Source organism: Apostichopus japonicus, chromosome 22 (genome assembly GCF_037975245.1).
Source record: "Apostichopus japonicus isolate 1M-3 chromosome 22, ASM3797524v1, whole genome shotgun sequence".
Classification (NCBI taxonomy): domain Eukaryota; kingdom Metazoa; phylum Echinodermata; class Holothuroidea; order Aspidochirotida; family Stichopodidae; genus Apostichopus; species Apostichopus japonicus.
In genome coordinates, this window is record NC_092582.1 from 4703199 (window position 1) to 4727760 (window position 24562).

The 24562-nt window shown below is 37.3% G+C and overlaps 2 protein-coding genes across 3 annotated transcripts in view; both read right to left on the minus strand.

Moving 5' to 3' along the window:
- Positions 1 to 886: 886 nt before the first annotated feature.
- LOC139963810 (purpurin-like) lies at positions 887 to 6965 on the minus strand. The gene is made up of 5 exons (XM_071964989.1): positions 6731 to 6965; positions 5631 to 5868; positions 4494 to 4712; positions 1941 to 1979; positions 887 to 1314 (listed from the first exon to the last, which is right to left on the minus strand). Exons 1-5 carry the CDS (start codon positions 6860 to 6862, stop codon positions 1097 to 1099), a joined length of 846 nt encoding a protein of 281 aa, XP_071821090.1. The 5' UTR covers positions 6863 to 6965; the 3' UTR covers positions 887 to 1096.
- Positions 6966 to 8661: 1696 nt separating this feature from the next.
- LOC139963356 (choline transporter-like protein 2) overlaps positions 8662 to 24562 on the minus strand; it is a 42448-nt gene continuing 26547 nt past the window's right edge. Inside the window, exons 10-22 of one of the 2 annotated variants that reach the window (XR_011791570.1) lie at positions 23216 to 23328; positions 22039 to 22161; positions 20937 to 21036; positions 20076 to 20168; positions 19505 to 19601; positions 18370 to 18602; positions 17655 to 17749; positions 16105 to 16208; positions 15692 to 15765; positions 15042 to 15225; positions 14592 to 14676; positions 12813 to 13666; positions 8662 to 12500 (exon numbers count right to left, since the gene is read on the minus strand). Coding sequence is in view for 1 of the 2 variants with exons in the window: in XM_071964025.1 (XP_071820126.1) it covers positions 13557 to 13666; positions 14592 to 14676; positions 15042 to 15225; positions 15692 to 15765; positions 16105 to 16208; positions 17655 to 17749; positions 18370 to 18602; positions 19505 to 19601; positions 20076 to 20168; positions 20937 to 21036; positions 22039 to 22161; positions 23216 to 23328 (1411 nt within the window). In the remaining variant the exon portion in view is untranslated. Of the gene's footprint in view, positions 13667 to 14591; positions 14677 to 15041; positions 15226 to 15691; positions 15766 to 16104; positions 16209 to 17654; positions 17750 to 18369; positions 18603 to 19504; positions 19602 to 20075; positions 20169 to 20936; positions 21037 to 22038; positions 22162 to 23215; positions 23329 to 24562 lie in introns of both variants that reach the window. The other variant, XM_071964025.1, reaches the window with a different exon arrangement.

Here is a 24562-nt window from a genome sequence, read left to right on the forward strand (position 1 = left end):
TCCCCCGACTGACGAAGGTTAATTTGATATATTGGTCTATATCTCAACATTTGTATTTCTCCGTTCGAATAGTACTGATGTTGAAAAAGATACATAAAAGGAAGGCGATTTATTCTTCAGGAAGTATAAGTATACAAAGAAACGAAACCCATGTAACCAGTTGCGATGATTTAAGGCACAATGTATAAAAAGGTTATTACTTTAGAAATTACTCGGTGACATTTCGGTGTCCACGTTACGAACATACCACCCCACCATCCCCCACCTCCTTCAACCCAATAAAACCGCCTTGATGCAACCATTATCCAGAATATAATTTTGCAATGGTTAAAAGAACCAGCTGATATCCAGTGAAATATCGTTTGCTCGAACACTAATGACGTTTCCACCTTTGTTACTGTATAGTCTTACAGATTCAGAATTTGCAAAGAGGAATAATAGAAAGATAAGACATTCAAATATAGCTGTTTAATCATAAACTAATTTCTCCCTATGGATTAACCAAGCTTGTCATAATCATGCATTTTACCAACTTTCAGAAGAATGTTTTTTGTTGTTGTAAGTTTACCATCTATTACAGATATTTGTGATGCTTATCATTGTTTAACCCTATACCGCCATCCTCCCCCCCGCCCCCCCCCCCCACCATGCAGAAAGCAGCAAAAATGACATATGATCTACAAATACATATTTGTTCGATGTGGTCGCCGGGTTTTGGATTATGCAGCATATATGGCTGGCTACTGGTAGATAATTTTTCCCACAGAATCTAAGATAAGGGGGCATTAATATTCATCGCCACATGTTACTCTCCCATATTAAAATATCACCATCATACGTTAAACAAATCAGGAATTTTGCAACTTTTCTGTTTTGCTTTCATGGAAATTTTTTTTTTTTTTTTTTTTTTTTTTTTCATGATAGATTATTCAAAATTAGTCACGGGGTTGCTTTAATAATCTTTTCCCTATTGCCCGTGATAAGTGATTTTTAATCGGTCTCAAACTACACGTGGTAATTAGATTTTTTTTCAGCCACAATTTGTTGTTATAATCAAGCAGGAAAAGACTGAGTGTTTCAGAAGCAGGGTATAGTTTCAACAAGGAGGTGACTCTGGTAAGCGAGTACGTGTGTTTGGAAGTTCTTTTCCGCTTTCTTCATCAACGCACCAACAAACCACACCGTCCACGGCACACTGCAGTGGTCTATACAGGACGCCACCCTCCTCACATCGCGGTAGGAAGCTGTCATTCGAAATGTCATCCTTGATCAAGATGTCCGCCAAGTGTGTGATGCAGTTAGCATATCCTTTCTCTGCAGTGGTTGAGATATAAAAACAAAAAAATGGTTACTCGGATAAATATGTCTACTGTGGCATCATATTGGCACTGCCCCCGCCCCCCCCCCCCCCGTCCCATTCCGACGCGATTCGAGGAAATGGTTCAGAGATCGTTTACAACTAAGGGCTGTTCATATACTCGGTCGGTAGCCGGAGCACGTGACAAATAATCCTATAGTCACTGGTTCGGTCTAGCCAATAAGTTCATTGCTCTCAAAATTCATTGATGAAATCTGAGCATTCTCTTCGCAAGGTACGTACGTTATCAGTATAGAATTAGACTTGATATACGCTAATACTATAACAAGTAGTGTACTGCCTACCTCGAAACATTAGGTTTTAGTAAGCGATTCTTAATACACAGAAACTCCTCGGTCTGCGCGAATATTTTTGAGGATCAGAGAGCATCCAGGAAAAATACTTTCAATAAATATTGTAATTTTATAGCTTGTTAAATATTGGGCCTAATGTCCCTCTGTTAAATCAGCAAAATAATCAAGGACTTTGGTTAAAGTTTAACCATTTACTACGACAAATTCATACAAAAGGGATTTCCAATTTCCCCTAACACAAAACAAGAATAAAAAACGAACATTCTTACCGGAAGACAATCCAGGGACGCCCAGTTGAGCATCGCACTCTGTGGAGCGAAACATAACGTAACATATTAACTGTTCATCGTTACAATGAGGGGTGGGGTGGGGTGTGAGCGAAGTGGTGCACACTTTGCTAATTTATAGCATATAACTTCTCAAAAAGGAAGGCGTCAGTAGCTTTCATAATTATAAAAAATACTTCTAGTTGTAGTTTCTCCCTGGTTCCTCTTTTCATATGCTGTCACAACTTAATTATGATTGCTTGGATAAGAAACAAGAAATTGCCAGCGTTACAAGTATAAACCACGACTAGGTAAAATATTGGTTGGTGTGCTATGAGCAACTATTGTGATGAAATTATTAGGCGTTTCTATTCACAAAGGCCAGATCCCCTCAAATCCAAACTAGCTGTTAAGTAATTTTTGTGAAGCATTCCCCCATCATATGTCGTGCAGCATCCTCCCCTATTACCCATCCCCGCCTCTCGTTCACTGCAACGAAGAAAGGAACAAAACAAAATAAGCGAATGTCAACAAACAATCTTGCATCAAGTTGAGTTTTAAAGTTGGTTTGGCCTAGTAGCAGTGGCGGAGATTTCTTGTCAGAAGTGGGGGGGTTGCAGGCCATTGATGAAATAAAAAGTCATAACTGCTGGCTCACTATCTAAGTGGAGCGCCACCATAAGTTGGCGCGAAGTGCACAAGAATTTTTTGGCAAATATTGCCTCCCAGATTGCAGTAAATGACATTGCCCAGGCCTTGAAAAGCTGCATTTAACCAGGGGCGTTTGCAGGATTTTCTAACCCGGGGGGAGCGTATTACTATCTAAGCGGAGCGCCACCATTGGTTGGCGCGCAGCGTACAAGCAAATTTCTGGTTTTGGTACCCCCAGATCACCGGAAATGGCACTTCTCGGGCTTGAAACTGACCAACCATAATATGTACACTTTTGCCTGAGAACCAAGTTTTTTCCAAATACTTTTTCTCTCATCTATAACCTTTTTGAAGATTGTCACCAGTCACACATCATGTTCGACTTCATCACATATCCTGTGGATCATTGCTTTTGTAGGTGATTCTTCATCGCGGCCCACAATATCCGTCAGCCCCACTTTTCAGAATTTGAAAATTCACAATTCTCGTGAATAAATTCACTTCAAAACATACCCATAATGTTGCACAAAATATCATCTATGGACAACCGATATAGAAAAACCTCCTTCAAACCCTAACAGACGGGTCAAAATTGCACGAGTATGATGAAGTATGATGAAGAATGTTGGTTAGGGAATTTTCGAAAATTCAGACGGCTACTAAAAAATTTCGTTGAAGGAAATAAAAATATACCAGATATTTCCGAAACCGAACACTACACACATCGACAGTTTTGAGCATGGGCGCAGATCAGTCTTGGATAATGGTGGGGACACGTGTCTGTTCTATGACACTATCTAAGCGGAGCGCGACCATGGGTTCGCGCGTAGCGTACGATTTTTTTGGGCAAATATACCTCCCAGATCGCCGGAAATAACACTTCCCAGACCTAATGATGCTCCTAAACCTCCTTAAGTTTTAGATCTCATGGCTTAGAAATTTAGTTTGGAGAAATACATGGGCGTCTGCAGAAAGAAAATCAGGGGACAAATAATCCAAGTAGACTTTTGTATATACGATGGGTCTGGTGTCCTCTCCCAGAAAACAAATATAGACTGCCGCAAATGCGATTTCCGTCCTATATTTAACAACTGTGGATAAAATACAATAAAATGAGAACTGCTGCATGTCAATTGCACAATGCTGGATCAAACTGCGCCAAAGTTCAATACAGGGGAACTTGAAATGCAGCTATTGGTCAAGACAAATTGGTGGGGACACGGTATATCATGTCCCCACTACTGAAAAAGTTGGTGGGGACGCGTCCCGCTGTCCTCACCAGGATCTGCGCCCATGGTTTGGAGGCTGTTTATCGTGGAACGCCATTTTCATGCTCACTGATATGATGTGATATCTGCTGTTTGCTTTACAAATTCGAATAATTTTGTCACTGTTCCTCTTTCTCTTCCCGTTTTCTTGCCGTATTTTCTACTCCATCCTTTTCTCCTTTTCTTCTTTTTCTTTTCCTTCCTTCACCTCGTTGAAGTTGGCAAGTGTATACAGTTCCAAAGCTATTCAACAGCAAAACGTTATTTTGTGTATGTCTGTTGTGGAGTGAAGTTAGCGCTATGAGCTACTGTACAAGTTCCAATGCGCAAGGTGGGGGAAAGGGGCTAGAAATAATGTGTGGGTCAATTCTAACTCGGTTTTCTATCGTTAATTGTTGATGTAGCCTACCAGGTAAAAGGTTGAAATGACTTTAACAATTTCAAATTTAATAATATGATTAATTATGCCATTTGGAGCACATAACATAGGCCATAACATAACATTACTGGCAAAATCTAGGGGGGGTTGATTGTGTGGGCCAACCCCCCCTCTTCAAAAAGTGGGGGGGTTAAAACCCCCCCAACCCCCCCTGTTTCTCCGCCACTGCCTAGTAGGCTGTACTTAGTGTAAGCGTACCTGTTGGTATCTCGGTAATACGGTCGATGTGGAGACAGAGTTCATTTAACATTTTATTTGCGACCACTTTATTGCTTCCTTGATCGAGAGGCTGACCGGACCTGCTCATAATCCACGCATGCGTAAGAGCAGGATCACACGTTCCATCGTCTTGAACCTGACCACAGCTGTATACCAACGCGTAGTTAACGTAGTCCGTTGAAATAACCCAATAGTCCTCTACAAGGCAAAAAAAAAACAGAAAAATGAGGAAATGGACAGTTTTTGAAATACATGAAAGAGCCTTTGGAAATCCTACGACTTGAATGATCATGTACATTAGGCCAAATCCTCAACTGGAACGAGCGCTGGGGTGCCAGTGTGTGTGTGGAAGGGAGGGGGGGGGCGGTCAGTAGAAAGTTTTACACAAACTATGTTTACAATCACGTGACCATAGTCCTATTGACGGGGATATGGCGCAGATAACGACTCCTGCCAATGGCGAACTCATGTTTCAGTAAACACGTGTGTCCGCCACTCAGGTGAAGTCATGCAGGGACCATAGAAAACTCCCTGAAACATGTGTGGTAGCTAATCTATTTCGACATCGTTTTAGTCATGATGTTTTGATGAAACAACATTTCAAGGATAAAAAAAATTTATCAAGTCGATCTACCTTGAACAGTAGCCACGAATTCGTGAGAAATATGTTGTGTGTGTTTTTCACGATAGCCTCAGTATAATGTTTGATTTCAGATTACCTTAAAGGGTGTGAAGACTCGCGCAAAAAGAAACGTCTAATGCAGGTAATCTGACCTAGTTTAGAATGAGGTGTAACAGAAGTGTTAAACACCACCATCGATCCCAGAAAATAATGCACACACAGCTTGCTACCGTCGTTAAGTTAGACACTAGTGTACAGCCAGTACATACAGCTGCGGTGAATACCCACAGCACAGTGTATAAACGATACAGCGATGGACATCTCAGGTCCAGCTAAAGAAAACAAGGTATTCACGTTTCATTACTGTCTGCATTTTGTAGCGACACGAACAAAACGTCACTTGCAAGCAACGGAAAGTTAACTTTTTCAGATGGCCGCACGCGGTTTGGGCGAGTCTTCAATGCCTTTAAATTTCCCTCAGTTAAATAGATTACCTGGCTCCACTTCAAGGTTCTCAATGTTTGGTCTGACAAGCATTTTGGCCGGTTGTGTTGCATCTGGACTCCATCCAGTTACCTCGAAATGCCATGGCTCTTCACAACCTGCTGGTTCCACAATTCTCTGTGTTGCCATGGAGAACGTCATATCACTGTTTAAATGGTAGTGTGATCTCCGCTGGTAAGGATAGACGCCATCTTGGATGTGAGCGACGATATACCACGTGCCAACGTACTATAGAAAAGGAAATTAACATGAGATTTCGACGTTTATGTATAGTATATAATGTAGAACTTACGAAATTGTCACATTGAGGAAAATTCATTGAGTGGAGCTTTGTTGGAGAAGTGAAATGAAAGAGGCATCGTAAGGGTATGGCCGTGCAAAACCAGTCATGTACTCCAGCTATATCGACCCAACATCAGTAATAACTTCTATAACTTCTAGCTTTGGTTTGCCCTGTGAGGTTCGATTGACATCAATAATATCACAATAACTGACCTTAAACTAGAAATAACCCCCCAGATCACAATCCTTAGATAAAATACAGGGATGGGGGTAATGGTGGGGGGGCTGGTTAATTACTTATTATCTTTAATCAGAGATGTTTATACTTGTAATGTTGACCTTTTTTTATACTGTTACCACTATTACCTTCTGTGCCGCTGTTTTGGTAGCAAAGTCGGTATCCATAGAGATGTCCCGCCTGAGCCACCCTTTCCTAGAAATATTTGATCCACCAATGTTAAGATTAAGGCCATTAATATGGGTAGAGGGGTAGCGTGCAAGTAGGAGCGAGGTGTGTTTGGACTTTGGGGTCGGTAGCAACTTTGTAAGACTGAAAGTGAGTGGTGTAGAGGTAGGCGGTTGAAACGTGGGCTACTCGAAGTAATAAATGATGTCTAACGTAGTCTAAACAACCACGTTCATTTAGGTCTATATTATGGACAAGAATAGCGATTAATCAAGTCAACGTTGCACTCAATAGGACGAAGTAGAGTTAAAGAACGTAAGTATATCCGAATTATAGTCTACACTCATAAAATTACAACAGAAACAATAACATAGAGTATCCTAATTGTAAACTGTTTCTTACCTTTTGAGGACTAAAATCATTCTGCAACGAAATCTCGGAGACTAAACATGTCTGAGCAGAAACCTCAGAAATCACAAGAAAGCAAACAGCGACTGCAGCAAAACGAAACATTTTTTCGCTTCTTGAGTTCATTAAAAGATACGGAAAACAATGTATACAATTGCAGTCAACAACTTGGTTTTTTGTTGTTGTACTTGAACCTATAATGTATGTATTGCTGCCAGTGTGAACGCTAGCACGATCAAAGCACTGTTTTCAATTACCATGGAAAGGGTTCTTTCAATCAAAGTTCATTTGTGGTAAACAATCACGATGGTTTATTTATTTACATTTCCCTTATATTTGTATTCTATCGCTTTATAGGCCTATGCCAATCGACCAATATTGTATCTATAAATTTGAAAGAATAGATAAGATTAAATAGCTTTGCCAAACTGTTCTTTAGACTCCCGGCTTTATCAAGATAACCGTACAAGAAAGGAGAGTCGAGGCGTCGAGACTACAAGAGTGGAGACATGGAGCACTCCGGACTAGAGGAGGGGGGGGGGGGGGAGGGGCGAGGGGAAGGAAAAGCAAAGGGGATGGGATACTGCCCCGAGATCGATAAGGGGCCCGGGCGTTGTGTTGCGTTTACAGTACCCACTCCTATTCGTTTCTCGTCAGATGGCAAGTTGAAGTGGCGGTCCCGGGAATGGCTGCGAAATTTATTCGCCTGGCTCATAATTCTCTGAGCACCCATCGAAAAAAGGCTTGATATAACCCGGTCTTTTTCCGTCCATGATCATCACAGATATAGGGTTTCAAATCAATTTCTGTTGGTTTCCTAACCCTTGGGAATAAGTAAACCCAACTGCAACTAGAACTTCATTTGCCTGCAATGATACGCAGTATTGTAATGCGCGTGGAGTCGGCTTGCATTATTAGGTAGAACTTTGCAAATACGCAGTATTGTAGTGCGCGTGGATCGGAGTGCTTGCAATATTCAGGAAGTACTTTTCGGTTGAGCATGGTGTTATATTTTGGGCGGACAACACACCAGGGAGTATAGTCATGTAGGTACCTACAAAGTGAGGGCTCTTTTGAGCACCGTGACAGGCTCAGAATAATCTGCCTACACAGCTAGCCTCTGAAACTGCAAATGTACAGAGACTATATGACACTTTAAGTTGCAACGTCCAGTCATGTAGGTATCGTTCACTTGGCAAGAACTGTCAATATTGTAGAGCGCATGCGCACTACAATAAATACCCAAGCGGAATTTTCAATATAAAAGCAGAGAGATTGAACGTACCGATCTTCTTATCTTGAAAATCCTTTCTCTGTGATTGAATCATAAAACAAAGTCAGAGCAAATATAAAATGTTTCACTTTACTTTGTCGAGTAGTAAGAGGAGTCCTAAAGTTAACATGCTAATACTTTAGTAGAGGTCTTGAACCTCCCCCCCCCCCTTTTATCAGAAAAGGGAAGGTCGTATTATGTGTCAATATCCGTTTCGTTTCGTTTATTTGACTTTTTTTCTTTTTTACAGTTACATTTACCATAATGAATAATACCAATGTCAAAGAAAGAAAAAAAGCATGGAAAATCTGAAAAAGCTATGCTTGCACACTCATTATTTGCGGCTAGTTCGTACAAGGGAAGGATTAGACTCTCGATTGATTTGTGATAGTTTCAATTAATAATATAAAATACGATTGAATTTATGATGGAAATGTGACATTATGGTTTCATAATGTATTCCGTATATCTACCAAGTCTGATAAAACTATTTCAATATCTGTTCTCGGTTTCTAAAATGTATTTCTGGCTCTTCTATCATTTGTCATTGTGGGAGGGGAGGGGGAGGGGAGGGGAGGGGAGGGAAGGGGAGGAGAAGAAATCAAGGTTAACAGCTATGACTCATGGAAAACATTAACACAACATACAACTCTTTTCTTTGTGTGAACGTTTTTATTTCACTTGTACAATAGAAACAATTGATTTGGGTATTAAATTGTTAATATAACTTTTAATATTCAAATATGTGCAATGCAGACCAATCAGCCAAGTAATTAATAAAATATTCTATAGAGGATAATATGTTTATATATATAATGATATAACCATATGTGTGTATTAAGACACTGACCATGCTCTTCCCACACTAAAGGCACATATCTCACTACTATGCTTTAAGTATACATATACCATGCATCAAAGTCATACAAAACTATCTATCAAATTCATGCAAAAAATCATATAATTGAAGCTTCTAATGAAATTCTTTGTACCCTGCGCCATGGGATAAGGTCTTCTAGATAGATGGCTTATTGAAAGTGCTGTATTATTATGAAAAGCTGTTTTAGAATAATTGACTACTATAATATCAGTTATAAACTAACAATAATGACATCTTGGTACATGAGTTATAAGGTTACATGAACTACTTGTTAGACATAAAGTATACCAAGAAATCGTTGTATGATAATATATCACATATACATTATATTGTATCATCATATATATTATAATGTAGCATCACTTATATTTGCTTGGGCCCCTGAGGTCAATTATGGCCCCTTTAACATTTTCCCAGTCTCGCCATGTTTTATCAGGCCCCCAACTTTACCCTTGGTGCGGGACTATAGCCCCTGACACTCCGCCCCCCCCCCCCCTCCGATCAGGCTTGCTTACATATATGTCAGTCATAACAGAAGGTCTGATGAATCAGGGTGGTGTTAATTAATAACGTAAAAGTGGAGTACAGCTTATGCTGCATTTCAAAACCTTCAGGGTAGAGGTTTGTCACTCTGTATAAACATTCACACAAGAAATATGACTTCTTAAAAAAAAACTGAGCTATACAACTGTGCTATAATATCAAAAAGTTCAAGATTTTCATGATTTTTATCCTCAAATACGGGAACAGAATGGATTGATTTCAATGACAGCATGCAGCCTATATGTACTCTGATTATGTACTGAAAAAAAAGTAAGAAGGACTTGTCCTGAGATAACTAACTAACCACAATAACTTTATGATCATCATAACTACATGGTCAAAGAAGCAGCTCCCTGATTATGCTGCAATAATGTCCAGATGGAATATGATCTTTGCATGACAGATGTAAATCATTCATAAGTTCGGAGGTTAAGTCACATTGATGAACTGTTAAATATTCCCAGCATTTTTAGCTTTATACATCGTTGATGATATTGATAGCACACTGGTTTAAAAATATGACATTATAGATGATACAAAAATTACTTATACTTAAATAAGATTAATTAAACCTGGCTCTTAACTAAAAATATCAACCACCTACCACCTCCACCCCCCACCCCCAAAAGAAAAAGAGGATAAGATTAAAAACAAAATTTAAAAATGGGAGGCTTGTGGAACCTTGAAATCTGTTTGTTCTTTTTTGAAAGACAGCAAATGGAATAGCGAAATAATATTTTTTCTCATTTTGCGCAAAATATGTAAATTGTGCATAATAAAAAATGACCGAAGAATACACTGTGCATATAAACATGAAAAACCGATTTCACTAATTACAAAACATGAAACCAAGCAATTGATATAATTAACTCTCGTATAAATCATGAAAGCTCTTTCCTTTTATTACTTCGTTTTTAATTTCTCTTTTCAAAAAGTGGATCCTTAACAAAGACACAATGTACTCCACGATGCGCCGCCGCTGCAATGCAAACACCACATTTACAGATCCTTCAGTCTCCGTTTACCAGAGACTGAGCAAATCATATTCAAGTACCATGTCAATGGTAAGAAGCTGAGGGGGCTGCAGCATAATGCAGCCTGGCTGCATAGTAGGACATAGTTTGTTTGGGCGCTGCAGTTTTCACACAATAGGCGCTGCAGGTGCTCACAGACAATACCTATTGTTTTGGATATTGATTCATCCTAGCTGAGCAGGATTTTGCAGCTGCAGCAACATTTCTTTACGACTCAGTGCCTTACAATAACATAATAACATTATAAAGACATCAATTACATAACTTTCATTTTAATAACACAGAAATCATAAAGAAATCAATACTAGTAAATTACAATAAAATTTACTGAGATGGAAATAAAAAGTAAAAATCATGTAATCTTTTCATTCTTTGGCTGCAGAATCTATTTAAACTCCTAAAAAAAATTAAAAGAAATAAACCTGGATTCGTTGGATAATTATCATCTAATCCATGTTTCCTTTCTCCTATATATTTGTGAGTGTGGCAGCATATAAACTTTTTGCTCTCATAACTGAAATATTATTTACAGAATCAATTCCAGTTCTTTCTTTCTTTATTTATTTGTTTCTCTTAAGGCAGCGTGATGCAATATATTTTAAGGTTGTGCAACAATTCCCACCTCAAACCCACCCCCGCAAACCCACCTTCATTCGGTACCGATTACTGATCGATCAATTTTTGCAAGAGATCAATCAATAGAAGACATCCAGCTAGCTTTGTACAATTTACACTCATTGGAAAGATTAAACATTTTTGTTCCAGAAAAACTCAAAATCTTTCATGACTGGAATGTAAAAAAAAAAATTTAAATGTTAATTTGAAGTAAAATTTGAAGGAGAGTCTTCATATTCAATTGAAAATGTTACTTTGAGAGTAATAAAAATATTATGCAAATGGGCAAATTGCTATACAAGTGCTAAGATCTCTAAGCAGTTTTTTTTGTCTATTTATGCTTTGGAACCAATAGTATATGTTTATAAGAGACAAAGTTTGGAGCTTTAAAAAAAAAAGAAGAGAAATAAAAAAGAAAATTAAAATTATACTCTTACAACAACATACAGACAGATCTTAGAACTGTAAGATTGGCTGTCAAGTATAACACTGATATACACACAGATTAAAGATTGTCTCTAAAACCCTTAATTGAAGAAACTTAATAGCAAGGATAGAAAACATGAATAAGGTTAGTAGGTAATAAATTGGTTAGTCGTAATAATGAGAGTTGCTGCGAACAAAATTAAAAGGAAATAACTAAGATCCAACGGCACAGACTATCTTAAGGTTGAAGCTAGCAACCTAAAAGAGCAGCACAAAACTGTAGAACGTACGTTTGATTTTGCAACTCCAATACCTTGAAATGCCATCTGATGTTTAGCCCAATGGTTGTGCTTCTAAAATCCATACTTCACAGAGAGTAAAGACTGTCAACCTTTTACTATGTGTCATTTGCTAATGTAATGGGGTCTCTTAACAATGGCCAGTGTTAGTTATATCATACATGTGTGTTGAGGGGGATCAAGGTTAACTATGAAGGTTACCTCTGTTGTCATGTGATTTAAGAACCCTCTAGAATAAACAGAATAACAGCCTAGAAAAACAAATAGAAAAAGACAATACACAAGAAAAACAACTTTAGAAAGAAAAGAAAAGAAAAGAAAAAAATCAAACCAGACCACAGCAATTTTGTTTATAATGTTTTGTTTTTGTGTTTCTTTTTTATCTTATCAATTCGGTTCATTTTCTTGTCCAATGAAGAGGGTAAAGTAATCTTGAAAAAGTTTAAATAATGCTGGTGTTTACAAAGTTCAGACATTCCACCAAGTTAAATATTATTGAATTGTAACATTATGAGCTTTCTACTATAATCATCAAGTTAATACCAAGTGTTATTCCTTTCCTAAACTTCTCTACTTGATGGGTTACGAACAAAGCAGCGTAAGGGTTTATGAAACAACCCATTTGTATATATATCTACTTTAAAGTCAAGCCAGATTTTGTCAGACCCTAAAATCAAACCACCAATTTGTCAGCCTCTGCATTGAAACAATTGATATATCAGTCGCACCAGCCTCTAAAATGAACAATTTACACTCTCATCACTGTATGAGCCTCTGCATTCAAACAATTGATTTATTATTCTCACCAGCCTCTAAAATGAACAATTTACACTCTCATCACTGTATGAGCCTCTGCATTCAAACAATTGATTTATCATTCTCACCAGCCTCTTAAATGAACAATTTACACTCTCATCACTGTATGAGCCTCTGCATTCAAACAATTGATTTATTATTCTCACCAGCCTCTAAAATGAACAATTTACACTCTCATCACTGTATGAGCCTCTGCATTAAAACAATTGATATATCAGTCGCACCAGCCTCTAAAATGAACAATTTACACTCTCATCACTGTATGAGCCTCTGCATTAAAACAATTGATATATCAGTCGCACCAGCCTCTAAAATGAACAATTTACACTCTCATCACTGTATGAGCCTCTGCATTCAAACAATTGATATATCAGTCGCACCAGCCTCTAAAATGAACAATTTACACTCTCATCACTGTATGAGCCTCTGCATTCAAACAATTGATTTATCATTCTCACCAGCCTCTTAAATGAACAATTTACACTCTCATCACTGTATGAGCCTCTGCATTCAAACAATTGATTTATCAGTCTCACCAGCCTCTAAATTGAACAATTTACACTCTCATTCCACATTCACAGACAACCACTATATGAGCCTCTACAGTCAACAATGAATTGATTCGCATCAGTAATTTGAACAAATGATTTACCATTTCTCACTTTCTTTTTTATTCTTATTATCAATTCTTTCCTTCATCATGGTTGCAAACCAATATCCATTCTCTATAATTTGTCTGGTACTCACACCCCCCTGCCCCCTCCTATACTTATCCATCTTACTGTCAGTCCAAACACACCCATCTCTCTCTGGTCAGCCAGCATTTTGTGCTCTTCTTTGTACCCTGAAGTTCAAATAAAGTATTGTAAAATAGTAAAAACTCTTATAAGTAGTCCATATCCAGTTGGGTTCTGGTAAAGCCTCCGCCTCTCTCCTACCATTGCTCGTGACGTTTTCTGTTCTTCTTTCCAACTATCTGCATTAAGTCTTTGTTCATGTAGTAGGGCCGCTCTGGTGAGCCATCATGTCTCTCCAGGTCCTCCACTGAAGGAGAACAAAGGAGTAAGACATAGGTAAGAGTGAAGTGACCGTAAGGTACGAGGATGGGGTGAGGTGACCTTTGTAACAGTTTAGTTGAGTTTAGTTAAGTAGAAAAAGGATCAGGAGGGACACTCAAGTCCCCATCAAGGACCCTATAGGAGAGAAAAAAACTGAAGACACAAACACTCAGACCCGATTACAATGCTTAAAGTGCTTGTACAAAGCATTCTTAAACCCATTGACACTACTTGCAAGTACAGCTTTCTCAGACAAACCATTCCACTCATTCACAATCCTATTAGAAAAAAAGTTATGCCAAATATTAATCCTTCTTTGTGACTTTTGGAGCTTAAGACAATGAACTCTGGTACAACTACTTTTAGCAAACATGAAAAAGTCAGTGAAGGATAATTGTCAAAACCATACACAATCTTGAAAACCTGAATCAATTCACCACGTAACCTCCTAAGCTCCAAACAGTAAGGTACAACAAGTCAAGGGGGTGTGAGGTAAGTAAAAGGTGAACCATCATATAAGGAGACTGGGTAAATGGTAGACTGCACTCAGCGGTACTACCAGATAGGATATGGGGAATGGGATATGGGGTGGTGGGGGGGGGGGGGTACAGAAGTGAAAGAGGGAGGGAGTGAGAGGAGAAAAAGTCTCATTTATGCAAATCCTTACTTCTGTATAGGGAAGGGCATGACCACCCTCTGTATATTATATATTGTATAACATACTGATTGCTGTCTTTTTCGGTAAACTCCTGAGATACACATATATTCCATACAAAAGGTCCTGTGTTGACAAACATCCTAAGAGAAAGACATACTAACAGCCATGGAGAATGGTATCGTAAGTCAGAATAACAGACAAGGAAGTGATTCAGAAAGTAAATGAAGAAAGCCTAAAAGCCACCAAGACTTACAGAAAGATAGGAAAAGCGTATCTACTGCCATGTTGAAGACACCAAAGAATATCTGGGCCACCACAAATGTTCCGAGGCCGATCATCTGTAAATAAGTAAGAGAAGAAAGGCAAAATAAATATAAAACTTCCTTTTTGAAGTAAAAATTGTTTTCTTAAAGTCCGTCTTATTACCGACATGAACATTTCTGTTTTGTGACTTGCGTCATCTGTCAGCCCGTACTCCAAAATGATCAAACTCCAAAACTCCAAAACAAACTCCAAAATGATCTTGCCAATGTCTTCTCCGATATGTAAGAAATCAGTCATATGTTTTGCAAAAGTCAGTCATCCAAAAATTACGTATATTTTTACAAATCGAGTTTATATGTAGGTTGAGTGGTTGCTAAGGCCCTCAAAAAGTAAGTTTATATGTAGGTTGAGTGGTCGCTAAGGCATGTGGCGAACTTACAATAATGATCACCCAGTAATAACGGACATTCGGGATCGGAAGGTACTCCGCCACGACGAAAGCGGTCAGAGAATATTCAGCACTGAACGTGAAGTAGAAGAAGGATAGCACCACCACTCCTGTGGTCACCATAGCGATGCCGATAAACAATAAGAAGTCGGTGATCTTATTCACGACAGCCACTCTGTTGGTATATTGAAATAAGAGAGTCAAAACCAACGTGTTATTCAAAAGTCAACAGGAATCGAGAAACGTTCCAGAATTTTCCATATTTACGTAACATCTCTTTTTCCAAAATTATGATAATTTTAACATTTTCAACAAGAAAGAGTCAAGTTTGAAGTATTAACACATCCATATCTTTAGTGAGGATTGTAATTGCATTAATTTAAAATAAAAAATGGGGGGGGGGAGGAGGGGGGGGTTAAAGTTAATTTTGTTAATTTTGGCTAAAAATTCTATCTAGTCCTTCTAATTACTTTTCTAAGCACAGGTTCATAAATTGGAGTTCAGACACAAATTTCCAAGACAACAGAATATGTTGATATCACTGACATTATGAAAGTTCAATTTACAATGGTTCTCATTGTCTCACATACTCCATGTTAGAATTCGAAGGACAAAAGAGGACAAAAAATTCTGAAAATTACCTGATGATATTTCGCATAAGAAGAAAGAAAGCATTTTGTGCCGAGGTGCAAAAATTCTTTCCATAAATGGCAATCTGAGAAGTAAAACCAAAATGTGTAAAGTGAATATAAAGATTAAAAAGACGTCACTAAATTATAGAACAAAGTTTTTACAGCAAGACGTTTTACAACACTACTATTGTGAGGCAGAAAATAAGAATAACTGACTCTTTTAAATTGCCAATGGTGTTTATACTTAATAAATAAATACATAACACATCTATGAAAAACAACCATTCAACATGGGAATGGACTACTTCTTAACCAAAGTCTGGTTTCTACTGTGTTAACATTTCTTCAGGATTCTTGAAATTTATTTTAGTAACTTGACCATTTCATAGACAATTTTCCTTCTTTTCTACATAATTCCTCACCATGATGTATGCATTTTTGTTGATGAATTTCAAAAATTTCTCAAGGCACCAAAAAATGCATTTCAAACAGCGAAGGATGAATTTTGCCACCTTGTTCTTTCTACCTGTTTAAGAAAAAAAAAGAGTTTGGGAAAATAAAAATTTTTTAAGTCACAAACAATTCTCTATGATGTCCATTCTATATAAATTGAAAGCATGACGTTTCCTGGACTTTTTTTTATGAGAGACCATTTTCCTGAGGTAGACAAGGGTTCATGAAAAGACTAAGCTTGAGTTTAATAGGAGGAAGAATATTTTATGAAGATATTGAGATCAGGTTTCATGAAACAATTTTAAGTACATCCTTACTTCCTGAAGTGCTATTTACTTTTTGGGAATCATTTTGAGAGTTTAGAAAGTTTGGGGGAAATGGGGCAGCTTTTATAACTTTCAACAAATTTGGTGCTAAACTGGTGGAAAACTTGACTCATTTCAACATGCTTAAACTATTTCATGGATGGTTGTGTATCTTGACGGATCATTCTTTCCCAAGGGTTACGGCTCAGGCCTAAGCTGCATGGAAGCATGGTAGGGTAGCTAACCGACAAAGACTTTTTTATCCACTTTAAAAAGTCTTTGCAATGATTGTGATTCAATTTTTATGCTGACAATCAACTTGTAATATTAACTACACATCGTTAGTACATGAGTGTAAGGTAAAACATATGGTAACATCCACAGCTAACTTATTCTCAACACAATGGTCGGAACTACCATAAACATTTTTCTTTAAATCCTGCAATGTTTTTCAACCATTTCCTGGGTCATACAAGATACAAGGACACTTATTTGAAGATCTCCATTTTGCTATTAGAGTGTGACTGTGGTAGTAAAAAAGAAAATTATTTTGAATGAATTGGAAATCTGCTCATTAATTAAAATTCAACCGGTGAAAGCTCTACAAGGGTGCTATACTTTTCACTTAGTTGAAGTCTTACACAAACACCACACAGGTCTGCCCAAAGTTGACAACCAAACAAAACCCACTGCTACAAGGTTATGTATTGAATACAAACCACTGCTACAAGGTTATGTATTGAATACAAACCACTGCTACAAGGTTATGTATTGAATACAAACCACTGCTACAAGGTTATGTATTGAATACAAACCACTGCTACAAGGTTATGTATTGAATACAAACCACTGCTACAAGGTTATGTATTGAATACAAACCACTGCTACAAGGTTATGTATTGAATACAAACCACTGCTACAAGGTTATGTATTGAATACAAACCACTGCTACAAGGTTATGTATTGAATACAAACCACTGCTACAAGGTTATGTATTGAATACAAACCACTGCTACAAGGTTATGTATTGAATACAAACCACTGCTACAAGGTTATGTATTGAATAAAAACCACTGCTACAAGGTTATGTATTGAATACAAACCACTGCTACAAGGTTATGTATTGAATACAAACCACTGCTAAAAGTTTATGTATTGAATACAAACCACTGCTACAAGTGTATGTATTGAATACAAACATTCTTGAAGTGTACCTTTCAGTTGTAATTCTATGTATTCTAGAAAGATGCGGATAAGCTGAACGATAGCGATGATGAGAGCACCGAACGCTACAGAGCCAGTATGGTACCTGACAGGAGAAAGATAAAACAGGTAAACAAATAAAACAAGTAAACAAATCAACAAGTAAACAAATCAACAAGTAAACAAATTAACAAACAATCAATCAATCAACCAATCAATCAATTCATCCATCAGTTAATCAATCAATCCATCCATCCATCTATCAATCAATCAATCAGTCAATCAATCCATCAATCAATAGAATTGTACGTCATCTAAACTTTAAGGGGTCCTAATTCCAACCTGCAACATTTCTTAATATCTAATGTCATTCAGTTTATGTTTATTAAGTTCATTAAGGGAGGAACCATGCAATATGAGCAATATTACATACATCATATTACCAGTAATATTATCATAGTACCAGCAACATCAAACTTGATCATAGCTGGAACTCTACTCCTCTGTTACAAATGTAGTTTAATAAGGGGGTGTCCCAATTGATCACAAAAGATAGTTTTATATACCAATTAACTTTAAAGGGGTGTGTCAAAATTGATCATTTATGGTTATCCTTATCTTACTATTATCTAACTATCTAACTTAAGGGTTAAGACGGTTCGGCTCTGGTGAAAATTCAACGAGCACACGCAAAACGCTGATTAAATTTTGAAATCTTTAACTCACGTAATAGTCCAAATGAGAGACCTCAACAGCGGGAACTTTGGGAGATCTTTTTTGTCGACAGTCCAGAAATATGTGGCGAAGACACCTGCTAAGATGACCTGGTTGAGTCCGATGATGAAATTCAACACCCACAGGTAACAGAACACGTTGATGAACTGCATGTAGTTATGATACTCTGGCAGCTCGTAGGAATTGAACATGCACTCCGTGGAAGTTCCTTGAGGATCAAACGTCTACGGGAATGACAGGAAAAAAGGTGACGCAATCAAATAAATAAAAAACAGACAGATTTAGATGGATGGATGGATAAATGTAGGATGTTGTTGACAGCAAAAGATGCCACTATGACCAATGACAGAATACCATCGCTATCATATGTTTAATCATAATAATAATCATAATGGACATTTATAATGCGCCGGTGTCCGTCAAAAAAGACGCTCATGGCACAATGACACAAACAGTGCGACAGCAAAACAAAAAACAGGTAACATCTTGTAACATCAGGTAATATCTTGCACTGATTCTGTAGATTTTTACAACACCATATTCCCACTACAGTACAAAGTCATAGACACAGCAATTCAAATTTGACTCAAGTTATCTAAAAAAAAAGAAGAAAAGTTCCATGAGGTTGTGTAATATCATGTGGGTGAACATGTACTTCAAAATAAGTGTGTACAAGCCTGTCTTTGTTAGAACTGAATCAATGCATTACATAACTCCTTCACCAAGCTTTGAGAGTGGAGCAAGCTTGTACATTGTCTGTGTTTGATATCAACTGTGGGCAATATTTGGCGCAACAATTTGAGACGTTCTTATTAAATTTCTACAAACTTAATGACCAAACTCAAAATGCTGCTTCGAGAGTTCTTAGGTCATATATCAGATCAAGTTCAAATCATGAACATGAAATTGACCCAAAAAACAAAAAAATCAAATAGGGCCAAAGAAATTATCAAAAAAAAGGAAGAAAAAGGGGGTTGTGTACCAGCCATCTATAAATGAATACAAATTTCTTCCGACATAGCTATCCAGCCCCTCATTTTGGCAAGAATATCTATTGACCTGTTAATGTTCGCTGGGAACGCCAGTCGGAAGTGGCAATAACCTGCCTAACATCTTGCCCACTCACCTTTACATCACAAGGTTCAAAATTTTGAAATGTCACATTGGTTCCGTTCTCTGCAGAGTTCACCACAAAGGATTTCTCCTTGGAAGTTGCCAAATATCTTTAATAATTCGGGTTAAAGAATGATTCCTATAAGTCTTTGGATTGGTGATTAATTATCAGCATGCAAGGACCACTTTGCAACAGACTATTTTCAATATTTCTATTGATTTTTTATACAAGCCACAGCCCTAACTTCTGATGGAATGAAGTATTAAATTATCACCCCAGTTTTCCTTATATTATTATTTCACTCAGGAGACATTTTTAGAACCATTTGATCACTTCACAAAATTGTGTCATATGAGGTTATAAACTTCAGCAAATGGCTTGTTTAGCACTCAACAGAAGATCCAGATGAAAATAGTACAATATGGACATTTCAAAGCCCACCGACAGTAACATCTTTCTGATAAATAAACAAATAAATAAATAAATAAAAATTTTAAATAAATAAATACATTCTGCAATATTGTAAGCTAGTAATCATTCGCAATGATCTTATTGAGTTTATCCACACTGTAATCAAGGATACACAGCAATGGCGCACCACAGAACCGTCACACAGAGTTGCATGCAAAATGGTATGATCGGCCAGAAGAGTGTACTCCAGAATGCAGAAACCGCTCTGAAAATGAGAAAAAATAACAAACGGCGGTTATTAAATATATAGTTGCAGAATAATTACCCTTGAATTCACCCCCCCCCCCCTTCACTCTTATATTAATTGGTAAACCTAGGACTACAGTGGTTCAGTTTAACAAGTACCCTCCCTGCACAAAATATTTTACTTTCCGTCCAATGACAGACTTGAAGTTATAAGATGATCACATCAAGGGGCCTTCACAATACAATCAGTATCACACGAGCACAGATCAGTATGTTGGACGGAGACCAACTTGAAGATATAAGATGATCACATCAAGGAGCCTTCACAATACAATCAGTATCACATAAGCACAGATCAGTATGTTGGACGGAGACCAACTTGAAGATATAAGATGATCACATCAAGGAGCCTTCACAATACAATCAGTATCACATAAGCACAGATCAGTATGTTGGACGGAGACCAACTTGAAGATATAAGATGATCACATCAAGGAGCCTTCACAATACAATCACCGATAATCTATCTGGTGTTGGCGAAAATTGGCAGCTTTTTGGAAACTATTAAAAAAAATATGATATTTTGATGAACCTCACAAAATATTTTCGAGTGTTGACAGCAATTCCAGAAATAATGAAAATTTGGAATACAAAATACAAAAGTTGTATTCAAAACACAGGTGAAAACATATACAATAAAAAAAATTAAAAAATTAAAAATTAAAAAATTAAAAAAATTAAAAACTCAAGCATGATAAATTTAATGACAGGATGGGGATCCACCTACTTGCTGGCTTCTTCGATGAGATTGATAGCGATGCGGATTCGATTGCACAGACAGAGCATGAGCAGAAGCATGATGGTAAGCAAGACAGAAAATACGATTCCTGTAAAAAAATAAACAGGTTACTATAAGACAAGACCACTCCATGGCAATCAAATATGGAATAGGGACTATTCCATTTAGTAGTATGATGGTATATGGTAAATTCACGATAAAAAGGGGGGGGGCAATAATGTTCTTTCCAAGGATAGCGGTAATGACGATCAAGCTGATTTTACTTAGTGGTCTTATTCTATCCCTCAGCTATGTGATTTCATCAATGGTTGACCAGATTCTGTCTTTAAGAGAAAATCATACATGTAAATGTCCTGGAGGCAAACTGCTAGAAAAAAGGAAAATAGGTGTGAAGTAATTCACACAAACATCTCAAGATACATAACTGAAGTTTCCTTGTTTCACTGTGGCAATTCTGGTCATTTCCATTGAGGCTTTGTAGATAATGGTTGTGATTGAAAAAGTGGTTACAATTTGACTAACAAACTTTTGATTTGTCCTTTAACAAAGTCACATGTTACAAAGACACTGCCACTAGAGGCTCATGCACTGACCGCCCACCCCCCCCCCCCCCTTTCAGCAGATTGAACTCTCACCCACCCACCACCCCTGACTAAAACTGTTTGAAAGATGAGTAAAATGACTGTAATCAGCTTAGATATGTGACCGAAATGAAACTAGTGATAACCTGTGCATTTCCGCACCAATGTATTAAATGTGAAACAATTTTTAAGATGATAAGCAAAATAACTTTTTAGCAACATGTATTTGATGATCAAGTAACCTATTTGCTTTTGTCATGTGAGTTAAATCTTTCTTTCCTTCTTGGCCAAGACTGCAGTGCTAGGATAATTAACTTTGACTTGACTGTAACCAAAACACAAATCCATTATAGCACACAGACGACAGTGAAAAATATCTGTATTATGGTTTCTTCTGCAAAGTCTCCATGCACGATCCATGAAAAGAATACAGAACTTATGATTTTGTCCTCCCCTCTGATACTTTGGAAAATCATTTTTTGCTTTTAAAGAATCTTGTTTTGTCTTACCAGCAATCAGCCAGGTTTTCTGAAGTCTGAGATACGAATCTAAGCTGAGGGTCAAGCTGAAATCATCTGTGGATCCTGGTATTCCCTCTAACTCTGTGTATTCATTCCAACAGAAAAAGATACCTGAGGAGGAAAATCAACCCACCTCAAAAGATATTAAAGGGTGTAAAGACTCGCGCAAAAAGAAACGTCTAATGCCGGTAATCTGACCTAGTTTCGAATGAGGTGTAACAGAAGTGTTAGACACCACCATCGACCCCAGAAAATACACACACAGCTTGCTACCGTCGGTAATTAGACACTATTGTACAGTCAGTACATACAGCTGCGGTCAATACCCACAGCACAGTGTATAAACGATACAGCGATGGACATCTCAGGTCCAGCTAAAGACAACAAGGTATCACGTTTCATTACTGTCTGCATTTTGTAGCTACACGAACAAAAGGTCACTTGCAAGCAACAGAAAGTTAACTTTTTCAAATGGCCGCACGCGGTTTGGGGCGAGTCTTCAATGCCATTAAAAGCTGTGATTAAAACTTGAATTTTGAATCCGATCTTGTTATATTAACAAGTTTGAAATGACTTTAGAGACCTCTGGTGGGTGAGATGTTACATAACCTGCTACCTCTGGTATTCATGTTAGTTCTGTATAATTTTAATGTTCATAATCACGATACCTTGATCTAAAAAAGCCAAATTTCCATTTTAATGTCAACACATACTTTTTCAGAGGAAAAATTTCTGAGCCAGCCCTATAACAAGAATGCATTTGAGAGAAAGTTTGTCATTTAAAACACATAACCATAACAATAAAACAAGAGATGAAAACAATATTAAAACTAATGTCCTCTCGGCAAAATAGTGACACATGACATGCAAATTAATGTTAGTTGACAGTATCTCTACTTAATTTACATTAATATGTTATAACTGGCACATAAGCTACTGCTGTTCATCATATAAGTGTTAGCTAATGCAAGCCACAAAACCTTTTACCTTGATGTATAAAATATATATACATCACCAACCATAAATTAAAGAACATTTCTTAATCTCATCTGAATGAATTAAAATGTGAAATATAGACAGCCCCCCCCCCCAAATAAAAAAAAAGAAAGAAAAATGTTGAATTTTTTTTTGAATTTTATGAAATTAAAACTGTCAATTGACTTACCTCCAGCAAGTAGTACATGTAGTGCTAGTATGCTACCCCAGACCATGAAACCAGCCACATACCTCATAATGCAACACCAGACAAAACATAGGAGTGCACCGATGAGAATGCCACTACAATACGACAAGGAAGATTAAATTAATATTAACTCAGAGAGTTGGGACAATATTCTTATTTCATGCTAACATCACTCTATAGTGTTCGCTCATATCCTAATTCAAGCACTTGTACTGACAGTCTGTTTAACAAAAAATATTGTCCGAACAGGGTGATCTTTCCAGAGGCTCTGATTTGTGACCAAAGACAGATATAAATGTGTAGAAAATAGACAACAATTTATGCAAATGATTGCAGTGTGAAAAAGATACAAATGAAATTAAAAACCACTATTAAAGGCCCCATTGTACAGGGCCTGCAATTAACCTTTCATCCACCCAATCCATGTATCTTTACCAGGTATGACAAGTCTGCTTAATATGTTGACGAATTAACTTAAGTTTGAAAACTTTGATTAATCATAGTTGTCATGGATATACAAGGGTGTGGATATGTATTGTACTTTGGGGTTACCTTATGACCAGTTAATACTTAAATGTTGTAAATCTTTATATAAATATCATAGATGTCCTGTATTTTCTCCTGAAAATACATGCATTATTTACAACTGAAATATACTGAAAACCTTTAACAAGAAGCATTCTCCTTGCGTGACGTCTAGTGTGGTGTGGCACTGCCTTGTTTAACTATCCTTTATTGATACTGTAATATTACTAGTACAACATGCTACACTTAATGGTGAAGTATATCATATTGTACTATGTCCAATGTTATACATATTATACTTGTATTTACTCCTGAAAATACAGGCTTTATATACCACTGAAATATACTGAAAACCTTAAACAAGAAGTTGTCTCCTTGCGTGACGTCTAGTGTGGTGCGGCACTGCCGTGTAAACTATACTTTAAAGTTACTGTACTAGTACTGTAGCTACTACTAGCACAATATGCTACTCTTAATCACACACTACACAATGGTGAAGTACATCATATTGTTCTATGTCCCATGTTATACATATTATACTAGGCATTTTATACCACTGAAATATACTGAAAACCTTTAACAAGAAGCGTTCTCTGTGTGTGACTTCTAGTGTGGTGTGGCACTGCCTTGTTAACTATACTTTAAAGTTACCTGTACTATTACTAGCACAACATGCTACACTTAATCACACAGACACACACTACCCGATGCTGAAGTACATCATATTGTACCATTCACTACTTTCCCATCATATACCACAAAGTGTCCGGTACCTTAAGGAAGACCTTGTTCATCAATGTCCCT

Coding starts and splice junctions, on each gene's coding strand:
- LOC139963810 (XM_071964989.1), bottom strand. CDS start 6,862: ATGAACTCAAGAAGCGAAAAAATGTTTCGTTTTGCTGCAGTCGCTGTT. Junction 1,980..4,493: donor TATTACCGAGATACCAACAG/GTACGCTTACAC, acceptor TTCGCTCCACAG/AGTGCGATGCTCAACTGGGC. Junction 1,315..1,940: donor CGTCCCTGGATTGTCTTCCG/GTAAGAATGTTC, acceptor CAACCACTGCAG/AGAAAGGATATGCTAACTGC.